This window comes from Drosophila yakuba, chromosome X (assembly GCF_016746365.2).
Source record: "Drosophila yakuba strain Tai18E2 chromosome X, Prin_Dyak_Tai18E2_2.1, whole genome shotgun sequence".
In the NCBI taxonomy this organism is placed as follows: domain Eukaryota; kingdom Metazoa; phylum Arthropoda; class Insecta; order Diptera; family Drosophilidae; genus Drosophila; species Drosophila yakuba.
In genome coordinates, this window is record NC_052526.2 from 22,547,555 (window position 1) to 22,563,344 (window position 15,790).

General features: G+C 40.7%; 1 protein-coding gene across 1 annotated transcript; it reads left to right on the top strand.

Moving 5' to 3' along the window:
- Positions 1-2,830: 2,830 nt before the first annotated feature.
- Positions 2,831-4,935, top strand: LOC120321184. The gene is made up of 2 exons (XM_039373027.1): positions 2,831-4,794; positions 4,850-4,935. Exons 1-2 carry the CDS (start codon positions 3,472-3,474, stop codon positions 4,859-4,861), a joined length of 1,335 nt encoding a protein of 444 aa, XP_039228961.1. The 5' UTR covers positions 2,831-3,471; the 3' UTR covers positions 4,862-4,935.
- Positions 4,936-15,790: the final 10,855 nt, after the last annotated feature.

Below are 15,790 nucleotides of genomic sequence, written 5' to 3' on the forward strand. Positions count from 1 at the left end.
TCACATCATCATTTGATTCGCAATGAGAGTTCTGGAAAAATTTAAAAATGTGTAAGGATATAAGCTTGGCAATTATTATATTAAATTCATTAACTGAAGGATTTCTGCAGTTACCACCTTTTGCTCGAACGCACGCAAATATATTTTCAAGGGGATCCTGGTTAACTCTACTTGTTAAAAGGAAAAAGTGGTCCGTGTTGTCCTTAAATATATCTTTGACGAGACCAAATATAGCTTCAGTAGTTTGGACCAAGCCATCAAGACAATATATATTATTTCCGTGATATTTTACGCTCTTTAGGTATTCCTGCAGTTCCTTTAGTTTATGCCAAACAGTATTGTTTACTTGAAGTGGGCATTTCATGGGGTTTTTGTCAGTTAATACTCTGCTATTCAGGCAATCAAAGTAATCATTAACTTTTTGGACAAATGCAGCAGTAGAAGCTGCAACTTCGGGATTATTTCAATTAAATTGCTTGTTTTGGTTACAAGATTTGATTGCCGCTGCAACTGTGTGACTAAGTGTCTGAGTTGCCAAACATACCCGCATTAGCTCAAATCTAGTTGCATTAACGTGACTCCTTGTTAATTTAGTCATTCTCGTTAGTGATCCCTGATCTAATTCATAAACCTCTCGGATGACATCAAAGTCAACTCGTCCGTCAGGGGTTTCAAAATTAGCTTTTGGAAAATTATTTCTAATAGACTTGAAAAGATGCGGAATGTCATGAAACATATAATATTTTTCACTATTTAAGGTAAAGTAAGGTTTCTTATTGGTGACTTCAAGTATTGAGGTACATTTTCCGTTGTTACCTCCTTGATCATAAACAACATCCCTTACTTTGAACCCAATATTTTCAGCAATATTAATGTTTTTATAAATAAGCTTTTTTAACCAATCGCCTTTTATATTTTTTTCCGGCACGAAATAGTTCAATATAAATTTCCATTTCTTTAAAATACCCCGAATCACAAATACACAAATATGGCTCCCCATTTTATTAGAGCGATAAATTAAATGCTATAGTCCATCTATTATATCAACTGATTTTTTTTGCTGCTACTTCATCACAAGTTAATATGCATTCTTTACCCGATTCATTCATTTCCTTAATGGTTTCTCTAAGGGCTGAGTACAAACATTCGTTGTCTCCCGGCTATAATTTTTTAATGCTGTTCCACTTTTGTAAAGATGACGGACTGGGTAAATTTAATTTTAAAGAGTCCCTTAACATAACATATGCTCTGAGCAAAAAAAATTGTCGGAATCATTCCATCTTGTATTTGTGCCTTCTTTTCTTTCAGAAGCATTTTTGCCAATATATTTTCATTTCCCGTTAAATCAATTTAATCTATTTGAGAAAGTAGGTTTTTTTCGGACTTAGATTCCAACCTTATTATCTTTCGTTTTAAATTTGAGTTTTCTTTCCTGAGTATTTTAATTCGAATTTGTCTTTCATCAGACATTTTTTTATAAGAAATATATATATTTTTTTAACATTTTTAATGTTTTAGTGTTTTTATGACACTGACGACATATTTTAACAGGGGACTGTGAGCGGTATCTTTTTTGCGCAGGCGACTTTACAGCATTAAAATTAATTTTATCATTATTATTATATTTCATCAGGTTTCGATCTGGGATTATTCCTTTCTTCAGATATCTTACCCCAATTTCATCTGGGGAGAAATGATCGTGGCATAAAAACAGTGATGAAGTGCTTGCCAGAAAATCCTCCGTAAATTGGCACTTTTCCGCCCATTTCATTAAAATTGTTGGATTCTTTTCAGGTGTAAAATCTTTATTTTCTTTTATTTTCTGATCTTCACACTTCTGTTCGTCTGGCGTCTTCTCGAGAGAGTGCCCGTACTCCTTCGATCGTGCACCGTCGATTATAATATATCGAGTGCCCTTCTTATCGATAGTTACAGTGTTACCTTATTTTTAACTTATAATATTTACATTATTTACATTCGGCCGACCTGACTACAGATCGACCACGATCTTTTGATGTTCCTCTGGTTCCCAGGTTCTGATCTGCCTTAGGGGGAGGAGGTGGAGTCCAGTCTACTTTGAGAGAGGACCAGTATTCTTTAGGTATCTCGTTGAGTTTCTTGAAGACTTCCCGCATCCAACCTTCAGCTATAGCATGATATGGCTGAGGAAGAGGTTCTCCGAGATTAAGATTCAAATTCAACTCCAATGACTCGCTGGACGTGCCCGCTTCAGATGAGAGACTTGATGGTGGGAGATCATTCCTTCTCTCGTCTAAAAACTCAAATCCCTTATTAGTAATTTCATCCATAATCTCAGCAGAGGGTCCTGCAGACTCCTCTACAATGGGATTAAAGAACTCATAACCTTTTAAACCTGATTCTACCGGATCATTCAGTCCCAAGTTATACAAGTCCGGTTCCAGCATGGTGGAACACTCCATCCCATTCGTATTCCGGACTTCTGCTACATGATGAAAAAGATTCATATCAGATTCTACAAGAGTACTGAGTATGTTGTCTGGACCTCCTATAAGATTAATCGCTGGGTTCTTAGCCTTATTCGCAGACTTTTTGGACTTTGGATTGGACATGTTGTGTGTGCCTGACAGTTTAATCTCCTGTTCGTTTGCTTTCATATTGTCCATAATGGTTTTCGCCGCAGCACGGAGTTCATATATGGTGGCGTCTTCTTGGAAAAACACGTTCTCTCGCTCTAGAATAACTTTCAGCTCAGGTCTCGTTCTTTTTAATATTTCACTATATCTCATAACAAAGGCGTTCTATTTTATACGGGCCTTGACCCCACACCTGGTATGTAAAATCTTTATTTTCTTTTATTTTTTGATCTTCACACCCGTACTCCTTCGATCGTGCACCGTCGATTATAATAAATCGAGTGCCTTCTTATCGATAGTTACAGTGTTACCTTATTTTTAACTTATAATATTTACATTATATACACAGTGTTACGGCCTGCTGATTTCGATGGGGCAAGGCCGGCTAGCCAGTCATCAACAGGGCGGATTCTTCCCCTGTGCCCACAGGTCGCACCATAAATTCCACTCGGCATGGAATCCACAAAAACAACAAAGAAACATCAACAGAAACTACAAGTTGTAGTAGGATAGATACCCTTTAGGCCCACAGTACCATGTATGTATCATGTAGTAGTTTAGGTTAACATATGAAGCCCATGGTGGCAGAGAGAAGTATGCGATCATATCCCCGTTATAAGTAAGGACAATACTGTTGTCCCGCTCTTACTTATAAGTTAGCTTTAAGAGATAACAATGTACATACACCTAGCTCTCACGCATGAGAGAGCATAAGAAAAACGAAGAAGCAAAGCGCGGCATTCGGTCGCTGGTTCTTGAAGAATAAAGTCGCTAATAAAGAAGAACTGAACTAAGCAAAGCGTCGCACCGCAGGTAGTTCGAGCGTTTACAACATCAGAAGTGGTCATTACTCACTATGCCTGACACCATATTAAATCAATTCTCGGTGCAACAACTAAAAAAATGTTTGGGAGCCCTTGGACGCCAAACTTCTGGCACTAAAGCGGAGTTGATAGGGCGTCTCCAAGCCATTTCTCCGGAAATACGTGGCGATCCACCGTCAAACAACGGATCAGCAACGGAAGCAACGGATGGAGCTGCATCGCAGCTAGCACAACGAGAGCTGCAAGAGGGAGACACACCAGCGACCCCGTTAGACGCGCAATCGGCGGCGTCAGAGACCCTAGAAAGTCTGGATTTGGAGCAGTTATCGCTAGTGGATGCCGAAAAAGCCACCCTGCAGAAAATTCGTGACGAAATAGATGCAAACATGGCCGTGTTGCAGAGCATTTACACAGAAATCGACGAGGCGAACAAGAACAAGTCCGTTCATGCTGGCCAAGCCCATGACGTCATCGAAAAGAACATTGAAAATGATGGCAATGTTAACATGTGCGCTAACAGCACCAATGTTAAAGCTAACAACACCAAAGTGACCATCACTGTCGATAACATGATCGGGGGAGATACCAGTGTTGGAAAAGAGACCGCTAGCAGTGATGATCAACGCCAGAGTACAAATGTAAACAAACTCTTGGAATCGCCAGCAGCAGCGCTTGCCCTGGCAAAAGAGGTCACCATGGAGTATGACGGCAGCGTGTGTGTACGTAATTGGGTCACACAGTTCCAGAACATCGGCAAGATCTACAATTTGGACGACGGCTGCTTGCATATGCTTCTAATTGCCAAGCTGAAAGGGAGTGCACAACGCTGGCTGCACGCAAACACCACGCGAATTCTGGAGTCAACCGATCAGCTGTGTAAGCAGTTAATTGTGTCATTTGGAGTCAAAATGTCCAAAGGAGAATTGAGGAGGAGAAAGCGGGAATGGCGTTCAGAGGAGAAATTTGCGCCTTATTTCGAGGACAAGATGATGCTGGCCAACGACATCAACATCGATCTGGAGGAACTCCTGGAAAACATTATCGAGGGAATTCCGGCACCAGCGCTACGCAATCAGGCCCGCATACAGTGCTTTTCCGAACCGATGCAGGTTTTGAGAGCCTTCTCGGAAGTACGTCTGCCAAAGCACAAGCCGGATAATAGTTCGCCAAAACGCTTCTATGAAGGAGGCCCAACTAAGAAGGATTTGCGTTGCGCCAACTGCAACTCAAAAGGACACTTCGCCAAGGAGTGCCTGAAGCCGAAGAGAGAGCCCGGATCCTGCTACGCTTGTGGAGCGTTCGGACACTTCGTCGGACAATGCCCGGAGCGCAAGAGCGCCAATATCAACAATTATGTAAGGCAGGTTAAGATTTTTTTTCACAGTAGCTATAAAACCCCACTAATTACAGAATGCCTCATAGACACCGGGAGCCCAATATCATTTGCAAAACTAAGCAGTAAATCCAGTGAAGTCAATTTAGAGTCTGCTGCTGAATACTATTTCGGGCTAAATAAAAGCCAACTAATAATACTCGGAAAAACCTTATGTTACATTACTAAAGAAAGAATAAAATGTTATTTTGATTTATACGTAGTTCCAGACGGGTCTATGAGTCATAATGTAATCCTTGGACGAAATTTTATGGAAGCTTGCCAGCTTAAACTAGATCCAGATACTTTGGGAAGGATTACGGTTAACTCATTAAATGAGGAAACAGTTAGTACCTTAGACAATGAGACAGTTAGTAATACAGTTAATGAGACAGTTAGTTTAACAGTTAGTGATACAGTTAGTGAAACAGTTAGTAAAACAGTTAGTGAAACAGTTAGTAAAACAGTTAGTGAAACAGGTTATGGAACAGTTAGTATAGCAGATATCGAAACAAGTAGTAAAACAGTTAACCCTGCAGTTAGTAAAACACTGAACGAAACAGTTATTCCTTTAGGCAGCGTTACAACGGATTCCGCACTTAGTCAGAAATTTAATAATACAGTTATGCCCAGTTATGAAAAAGCAGTTAGAGAAATTTTTAGCATTGATTACCAAGAGGATGAGCAAATGAATTACATATGCGGCGCAGAAAATGACCGAGCCTTAAACTGTCAATTGAAAGAGATTATCTACCGAACCTCTAGTCAGATGTGAAATAAAACTATGTTTAGAAACGTCAAAACCATTTAGCTGCTCACCAAGAAGACTTGCCTACTCAGAAAAGGAGAAATTACAAAAATTGTTAGATGAATATATGAAAGAAGGGATTATACGACCTAGTGAATCCGAATATGCTTCGCCAATAGTTTTAGTTAAAAAGAAAACGGGAGACATACGACTATGCATAGACTTTAGAAAACTAAACAAGATATTAATCAAGGACAATTACCCGATACCGCTTATCGATGACCTCTTAGACAAACTAGTTAACAAGAAAATTTTTTCGAAACTTGATTTAAAAAACGGTTATTTTCATGTATTTGTTAATAAGGATTCGGTTAAATACACCTCATTTGTTACACCAACTTGGCCTCGAACGTCGGCGAGTGCAGACGTGTTTCTTTCAAGCTACGAATAGAAAGTTCTAAAAACTACAACAGTATAGTGAAAGTTAAACACAAAGTGTAAAGTGCAGTTTGCACAACTAACAATTATTGACTATAGTAATTATTTACTAAAATAAATAATTATTCCATATTGTTCTGGTAATTGTTATATGTGGACTTAGAACAATGAATCAAAACGACATACGTTCTCAGCGACAATGTGAACAAGACGAGCGCCGGCTCTCTTTACAACGCAACAATGCATACTTTTCTTTCGTCTCACCGCAAATCGGTGATCGAGCACCCTCACCTTCAACTAACTCGAAACTTTTGCCCTCAGAGAACGACAGACCGCGTTCTTGCTCTCCCTCTCTGCCTGCTTCGGCTCACAAGTCGTGGAGCGAAGAGACCGCCTCTCCTACCCCGCTCCTCTCGCAGCGCCAAACGACCGTCCCGGGTAACTGTAACACTGCAATAACGAGTGCAGTGACCTCACTGGCAACTGTCACTGCTACCACTACAACAACTTCGTCAGCGGCCCAACTAATTATCGCTGTGCCAGCTGTAAATAATTCAGCAGCACTGACCGTTTGCAACAACAATAATGCACGCAAAGAAGAATCAAAACAAAAGCAGAAGTCGATTTCGACTGTGCAGACTGGCATGGATCGCTACATCCAAATCAAGAGAAAGCTCAGCCCTCAAAACAATAAGGCAGGTAATCAACCCAAAATCAATCGAACCAACAACGGCAATGAAAACTCTGCAGTAAATAATTCAAACCGATATGCTATCTTGGCTGATTCTGCGACCGAACAACCCAACGAAAAAACGGTAGGGGAACCAAAAAAGACCAGGCCTCCACCAATTTTCATACGAGAACAAAGTACAAATGCACTTGTAAATAAACTCGTTGCTTTGATTGGTGACAGCAAATTCCACATTATCCCACTTAAAAAAGGAAATATTCATGAAATAAAACTACAGATCCAAACAGAAGCAGACCACCGTATAGTGACTAAATACCTAAATGATGCTGGTAAAAACTACTACACATACCAATTAAAAAGTTGCAAAGGGCTACAGGTAGTACTTAAGGGCATTGAAGCAACAGTGACACCAGCTGAGATAATTGAGGCTCTGAAGGCCAAAAACTTTTCTGCAAAGACAGCTATTAATATTTTAAACAAAGACAAAGTTCCGCAGCCACTATTCAAAATAGAACTCGAACCAGAGCTCCAGGCACTAAAGAAAAACGAAGTGCACCCAATATACAATTTACAGTACTTGCTACATCGGAGGATCACCGTGGAGGAGCCGCACAAACGTATCAATCCAGTTCAATGTACTAATTGCCAAGAATACGGCCACACCAAGGCATACTGCACCCTTAAGTCCGTATGTGTTGTCTGTAGCGAACCTCATACTACCGCAAACTGCCCCAAAAACAAGGACGATAAGTCTGTGAAGAAATGCAGTAACTGCGGGGAAAAACATACTGCAAACTACAGAGGCTGTGTGGTGTACAAAGAATTGAAGAGCCGCCTAAACAAACGTATTGCCACAGCACATACATACAACAAAGTCAATTTCTACTCTCCGCAACCGATTTTTCAACCACCCCTAACTGTCCCAAGCACTACTCCAACAATTTCTTTCGCTAGCGCCCTAAAATCCGGACTAGAAGTGCCCGCCCCACCGACAAGAACTGCTCATTCCGATCATACTCCGACAAACATCCAACAAACACAACAAAGTGGCATCGAAGCTATGATGCTATCCCTACAGCAAAGCATGAAAGACTTTATGACGTTCATGCAAAATACTTTGCAAGAGCTCATGAAAAACCAAAATATCCTGATTCAACTTCTTGTATCTTCAAAATCCCCATAATGGCTTCCCTACGGATATCTCTGTGGAACGCAAATGGCGTTTCACGGCATACACAAGAGCTCACACAGTTCATTTACGAAAAAAACATCGACGTAATGCTACTATCAGAAACGCACCTCACAAATAAAAACAATTTTCATATACCAGGATACTTGTTCTATGGTACAAATCATCCAGATGGTAAAGCTCATGGAGGCACTGGAATACTCATCAGAAATCGCATAAAACACCACCACTTAAACAATTTTGACAAAAACTACTTACAATCTACGTCCATAGCCTTACAACTCAACAATGGTTCAACGACTCTAGCCGCAGTCTACTGCCCACCGCGCTTTCCAATCTCTGAGGATCAATTCATGGAATTCTTTAACACAATAGGTGACAGGTTCATCGCAGCGGGTGACTATAACGCCAAGCACACCCATTGGGGATCTCGACTTGTGACGCCAAAGGGTAAGCAATTGTACAATGCGCTTACGAAGCCAGAAAACAAGCTAGACTATGTATCCCCGGGTAAGCCTACATACTGGCCAGCAGACCCAAGAAAAATCCCAGACCTGATCGATTTTGCAATTACTAAACATGTCCCCCGCAACATGGTCACCGCCGAAGCACTAGCAGATTTATCATCAGATCACTCACCTGTTTTTCTAAATATGCTAACTCGCCCCCACATCGTCGACCCACCGTATAGACTCACAAATTTTAGAACAAACTGGCCAAGGTATCAAAAGTATGTCTGTTCACACATAGAACTAACGACGGCATTATCTACAAAGGAGGATATAGACAAGTCAACGGAAACTCTTGGAAACATTTTAGTTTCGGCTGCAAAGGCTTCAACCCCGCCAGTGACGTATGCAAAACCAAACTACATCAAAACTAATCGCGAAATCGAGCGGCTGGTATTAGATAAACGACGCCTACGAAGGGATTGGCAGTCTAATAGATCACCAATTACAAAGCACATGCTTAAGATAGCCACACGCAGGCTTACCAATGCTCTCAAACAAGAGGAAAAAAACAGCCAACGTTCATATATCGAGCAACTCTCTCCCACCAGCACTAAGTACCCTCTTTGGAGAGCTCACAGAAACCTAAAGACTCCAATAGCGCCAATTATGCCACTACGAAGTCCCTCTGGCACCTGGCTTCGAAGTGATGAAGAAAGAGCCAGTGCTTTCGCTGACCATTTACAAAATGTATTCCGACCAAATCCCTCTACCAACACATTTATTCTCCCTCCTTTAATAGCAGCCAATCTAGATCCTCAAGAACCCTTTGAATTCCGACCATGTGAACTAGCAAAGGTTATCAAAGAGCAACTGAACCCAAGAAAATCGCCTGGCTACGACCTAATAACTCCAAGAATGCTCATTGAACTCCCAAAGTGTGCTATTCTTCACATCTGCCTGTTGTTCAACGCAATCGCCAAGCTTGGATACTTCCCTCAAAAATGGAAAAAGTCAACCATAGTAATGATTCCAAAGCCAGGAAAAGATAAAACGCAGCCATCATCATATAGACCGATAAGCTTACTAACATGTCTTTCAAAGCTGTTTGAAAAAATGCTACTCCTTCGGATTAGCCCTCATCTTAGAATAAACAACACACTTCCAACACATCAATTTGGCTTTAGAGAAAAACATGGAACCATCGAACAGGTCAATCGAATCACGTCAGAAATTCGTACTGCTTTTGAACATCGAGAATACTGCACAGCCATTTTTCTAGACGTCGCGCAGGCATTTGACAGAGTGTGGCTCGATGGACTTTTGTTTAAAATAATCAAGCTGTTGCCCCAAAACACACATAAGCTACTGAAGTCATACCTATATAACAGAGTGTTTGCAATAAGATGCGATACAAGCACTTCACGCGATTGCGCAATCGAAGCTGGAGTGCCGCAAGGCAGTGTACTGGGTCCAATCTTATACACCCTGTATACGGCGGATTTCCCCATAGACTACAATCTAACAACCTCCACGTTCGCTGATGATACCGCGATACTCAGTCGCTCCAAATGCCCAATAAAAGCCACGGCACTCCTATCCCGACACTTAACATCTGTAGAACGATGGCTTGCCGACTGGAGAATTTCAATAAATGTTCAAAAATGCAAGCAGGTTACCTTTACCTTAAACAAACAAACATGCCCACCACTGGTCTTGAATAACATATGCATTCCACAAGCCGACGAGGTAACATATCTGGGTGTTCATCTGGACAGGCGGCTCACTTGGCGCAAACATATAGAAGCCAAATCGATACATCTTAAACTTAAAGCAAGGAACCTCCACTGGCTCATAAATGCTCGCTCTCCACTTAGTCTGGAGTTCAAAACTCTTCTATACAACTCCGTCTTAAAACCTATCTGGACTTATGGCTCCGAGCTGTGGGGCAACGCATCCAGAAGTAACATAGACATTATTCAGCGAGCACAGTCAAGAATTCTGAGAATTATCACTGGAGCGCCGTGGTACCTTCGGAACGAAAACATACACAGAGACCTAAAAATCAAATTAGTAATCGAAGTAATAGCTGAGAAAAAAACGAAGTATAACGAAAAGCTGACCACCCATACAAATCCCCTCGCAAGAAAACTAATCCGAGTATGCAGTCAAAGCCGGCTGCACCGCAACGACCTCCCAGCCCAGCAACAAACTTATTAGGGCATTAATGAAAAAACTATCACTAAGTGAAAGTTAATTAAGTTAGATTAAGATTTGAACACTTATTGTTAGTCTCTTAACACAAAGGGAAGATTCAATAAATAATAAAATAAGCAAAAAAAAAAAAAAAAAAATTAGTTACACCGTTAGGTCAATTCGAGTTTCTCAGAATGCCAATGGGGCTAAAAACTGCATCGGCAGTGTTTCAAAGATTTGTAAACAAAATTTTCGAGGATCTCATTAGGGACAACAAAGTAATTGTATACATGGACGACATCATGATCGCCAGCAAGGACACGGAGGAACACTTAAGAACCTTAAAGGAAGTGTTTCTCAGATTAGCTCAAAATAAATTAGAATTAAGAATGGATAAATGTGAGTTTCTTCAAACAAATATTAAGTATTTAGGATTCATTATAAACGGCGAAGGCATTAGGGCAGATGATAAAGGTATAGATGCCATACAACATTTTCCAATTCCAGACAAGATGCAATCCGTTCAAAGTTTCCTAGGTTTATGTTCATACTTTCGTAGATTCATAAAAGATTTTTCAACAATAGCGAAGCCGTTATACGACCTCTTGAGAAAAGACGAGAAATTTAAATTTGGAGAAAAAGAAATGAGCTGTTTTTCTACGCTCAAGGAAAAGTTAGTGCAGGCGCCGGTGTTAGCCATTTATAATTTCAAAGACGAGATAGAGCTGCACTGTGATGCAAGCGCTCTTGGCTTCGGTGCCGTATTATGTCAAAAGAAAGAGGATGGAAAATTGCACCCCATATTTTATTTCTCAAAACGTACAACCGTCGCTGAGGCAAAATATCACAGTTTCGAACTGGAGACGATGGCAATTATTCACGCACTGAGACGATTTAGAATATACTTATATGGAAAACGCTTTAAAATTATTACTGATTGTAATTCACTCACTTTAACACTGAATAAGATTTAACTTAATCCACGAATAGCTAGATGGGCGTTAGAGCTCCAGAACTACGACTATGAACTTATACATAGAGAAGGTAAAAGGATGCAGCATGTAGATGCTCTTAGTAGATGTACGAATATCATGATAGTAGAATCGAATACGTTTGAAGACAATTTAGTAATTTGCCAAGCCAAAGATCAAAAAATTCAAGAAATTAGAAAACTGTTAGAGGAAAATGAACATAAGTTATACGAAATGAGAAACGGAATAATTTATAGAAAATGTAACGACGGCAGAGTATTATTTTATGTTCCCACAGACATGGAAGATCATATTCTATTTAAATATCACAATGAGATTGGACACATAGGTAGAGACAAAATGTTAGATATAATTTTGAAATCCTATTGGTTTCCCAATGCCAAAGACAAATGTTTAAGCCATATAGAAAATTGTTTAAAATGTGTTGCGTTCTCCCCTAAGACGGGTAAGAAGGGATTTCTGCACTGCATTTCAAAAGGTAGTCAACCGTTTGAACTAATACATATCGATCATTACGGCCCAGTCGACTCGGGTAGATCCAAAAAACATATTTTTGTTGTCATCGACGGTTTTACTAAGTTCGTACGTTTATACACTACAAAGACCACCAATACAAGAGAAGTCATAACAGCTTTAAAAGACTATTTTAGAGCATACAGCAAGCCTAGATGCATTATTTCAGACAGGGGAAGTTGTTTTACATCCAAGGAGTTTGATGATTTTATGTTAGAGTTTGATGTTAAGCATATGAAGATTGCGACTGGATCACCACAGGCGAACGGACAGGTTGAAAGAGTCAACAGAAGTTTAGGTCCAATGATAGCGAAACTGGTAGAACCAGAGAAAGGTATATATTGGGATACAGTAATAGATAAGGTGGAGCACGTTCTAAATAATACACAACACCGCAGTATCAAGCAAACTCCAAGCAAAGTTCTTTTTGGTTTAGAGCAAAGAGGAAAAATAGTAGACGAATTGAAAGAAAAACTAGAAGAATTAGATAACACTCCAGAAGATAGGGATTTAGAGAAGATTAGGAGCGAAGCAGAAAATAATCAAGGAAAAGCTCAAGAGTATAACAAAACACAATATGATAAGTCCGCCAAAAAGCCTTCTGAATACAAAATAGGAGATTATGTAATGGTAAAAAATTTCGACAGCACAGCAGGTATTTCTAGAAAATTGATTCCAAAATGTAAAGGTCCATATATGATTTCCAAAATATTGAGAAACGACAGATTCTTATTAAAAGACGTAGAAGGTTTCCAGGTATCCCGTAACCCGTACCAAGGTGTCTGGAGCATTCAAAACATTAAACATTGGATAGGCAATAAGAAAAATAAACGAACACACAATTAAACACTGTTAACAAGGTCAACAAACATATATAGTACGTGCAATTACATAAATATTTAAGATACAAAATCATTATATATGTAACTACAGACAAAAAAATTGTAAACCATGATCAGGGGATCAGCTAGTCAGGACGGCCGAGTTGTAGTAGGATAGATACCCTTTAGGCCCACAGTACCATGTATGTATCATGTAGTAGTTTAGGTTAACATATGAAGCCCATGGTGGCAGAGAGAAGTATGCGATCATATCCCCGTTATAAGTAAGGACAATACTGTTGTCCCGCTCTTACTTATAAGTTAGCTTTAAGAGATAACAATGTACATACACCTAGCTCTCACGCATGAGAGAGCATAAGAAAAACGAAGAAGCAAAGCGCGGCATTCGGTCGCTGGTTCTTGAAGAATAAAGTCGCTAATAAAGAAGAACTGAACTAAGCAAAGCGTCGCACCGGAGGTAGTTCGAGCGTTTACAAAGTGAAGGACTAATACCGGACGACACGACGCAGATTTGGGCCTTCGATGGAAAGGACCCTGACGCACCCTCCCTACCAAGGATCCGTCTATTTCCCATTTGAGGATCTCTCTGGCATGTGGTTCATCCGCTTCCTCCAGGTTATCGGCTCATCCGTTCGTCTTCCCCCCCCCCCCCCCTCCCCTAATTAATACACTCTAGCAATTCATCGTTATAATCTTTACTTATTTAAATATTCAATTATACTAAATAACATTTTCAATTTTTACAAAATTTTAGGCTTCCATCGCCCTGGGCCAAAGCAAAGACGATACAAAAAAAAAAAAAAAAAAACGACGAAAGAGCTGGAGAGGACAACTAATAATAATATAAATATATATAAATTAATAAAATTAATAAACCCTCATTTCACTTCAGAATTCCTGCCCACATGGAGCTCCAAGGAGGATCAGGGGCTGAGACGGGTCAGGTGGTTATTTACGAAAGGTCCATACTCCTACACAGGATCGGCCTGGTCTTCTCGGAGGTCGTATTCCAAGATTTAGATTTAATTTTGCTTGGACTCGGCGCGATTTAATTGTACATAAGTTACTGGTTATTTATATCATATTTATAATTTTTTGATCATCGTTTTACGTGCTTTAGGTTTTATCGTCTTTCAAACAAATATTCGTGTGTTTGTTTATGGCATGCTAAACGCCACTAAAATAAATAAATAAATAATTACACACAGACGAATATTTTACATAATTTTAACACGGGCACATAAATAAGTAAATAAATAACGATTAATAAATAAATAGAAATAAATAAATAAATGCGAAAAAATAAGGCGGATTAAATAAATAAATAAATAATTATTCAAATTTTTTTCTGGCCGAGCTTCTCCCGGGCGGTTTGGCTTGGTCCTCGGCGGGATTTGAGGTTGGAATCCACCACGGGTTCCAGAAAAGGTCTCCCCGGGTCCAAACTGTGGATATCCCGGGGTCAAGAAAATGCATGTATACCCTCTGCAACCCAGATATATAAATATTAATAATTAAAAAATCTATGCCCTCTCGGAACGGACTCACATTTATTTTCCACTTCCGGCTGCCGGGTCTTCCTGTTCTGCTTCTGTCCTGCTCCCGTCGATCTCCGGATCGGGTTAAATTATCTTAATTTCCCTATAACAACAATAAAAAAAAACATCACTAACGTTTCCTCGGAGCTTTCACCTCCGGTAGACCGACCGCACTCACACGTTTATGTGCGCCACCGATTTGAAAACACGGCCGTTAGATTTAGTTCGCGGCAGCGGGTCGTCTGATTCCCAAATTTTCTCTGGCCCACATGGCGGTCACCTCGCCCTATTTATGGGCTCGGCTCTCCCGGTTCCCTTTCATATTCTTTTGTTTTCTCCTTTCCCTTCACATAGGTCGAGAACCGACTTCAAGGCCAATGCCAGTGCTCATTTCCCGTCTTAGTGTGTGTGGATGCACTTCGTCGGTGTTCTCCTCTCTCCCCATACCATCCACACTTCCCCTTTCTTGGGTGTGGACGGTAGGGGGCGCTCTACATCCATCCCACTTTCCCCTTCTCCTCTTGGGACTGCCAACCTCGCCTTAGGTGCTCATTCCAGACGATATTTCTTTTGCCCGCGGCTTTCGATCACCGTCAGAATGCAACAACAGGACACCTAAACAATTTATTTTTTTTTTTTTTTTTTTTTTTATTAATTTAAAATCTGTCCATGTGGACAATAATTAAATGTTTGGGTGGGGGGGCATTAACTTAAGGGATTACAAAGTTGTAGATAGGTCGGGGGTTCATTGTAGTGGGTTATAAGTGGGGGAGATCAAGCGGGTGTTTCCTCTGGAGGCGCCTGATGGTTTCACTATTGTCCAGGAGGTTGATAGCCAGATGGTTTGGGTGGTTGTCTAGACGCTTGGCGTATCTCGCACTGAATCGGGAGATTTCCTCTGCTACCCACGGTATTCCTAGCTCCTTATGGATTGTCGAGTTCTCGTGGTATGGGTGAGCGTCAGAGATTAGCCTCAGGCACTTGTTTTGAAAGCGTTGTATGCGGATTCGGTTAGAGACGCTTGCAGTGCCCCACAACTGAATCCCATAAGTCCAAATTGGCTTCAGGATGGCCTTGTACAGGAGGAGTTTTAGGTTCTCCCTAAGTTTGGACCTTTTCCCGATGAGCCAATGGAGTTGCTTGAGGCGCAGGTCGGCCTGGTGTCGTTTGGCGATTAGGTGGGGGCGCCAAGTGAGCCTCCGGTCTAGCGTCAATCCGAGGTATTTCGGGGTGCTTGAAGATGGAATAGTTTCCCCGTTGAGCGTGACTGGGGGGCAGTCTCCTCTGCGCAGGGAGAAAGTAGTTTGGGTGGATTTGTCTGCGTTCACGGCAATGTTCCATCGCTTCAACCATGGGTCGAGGGCATCCAGCTGGCTTTGAATG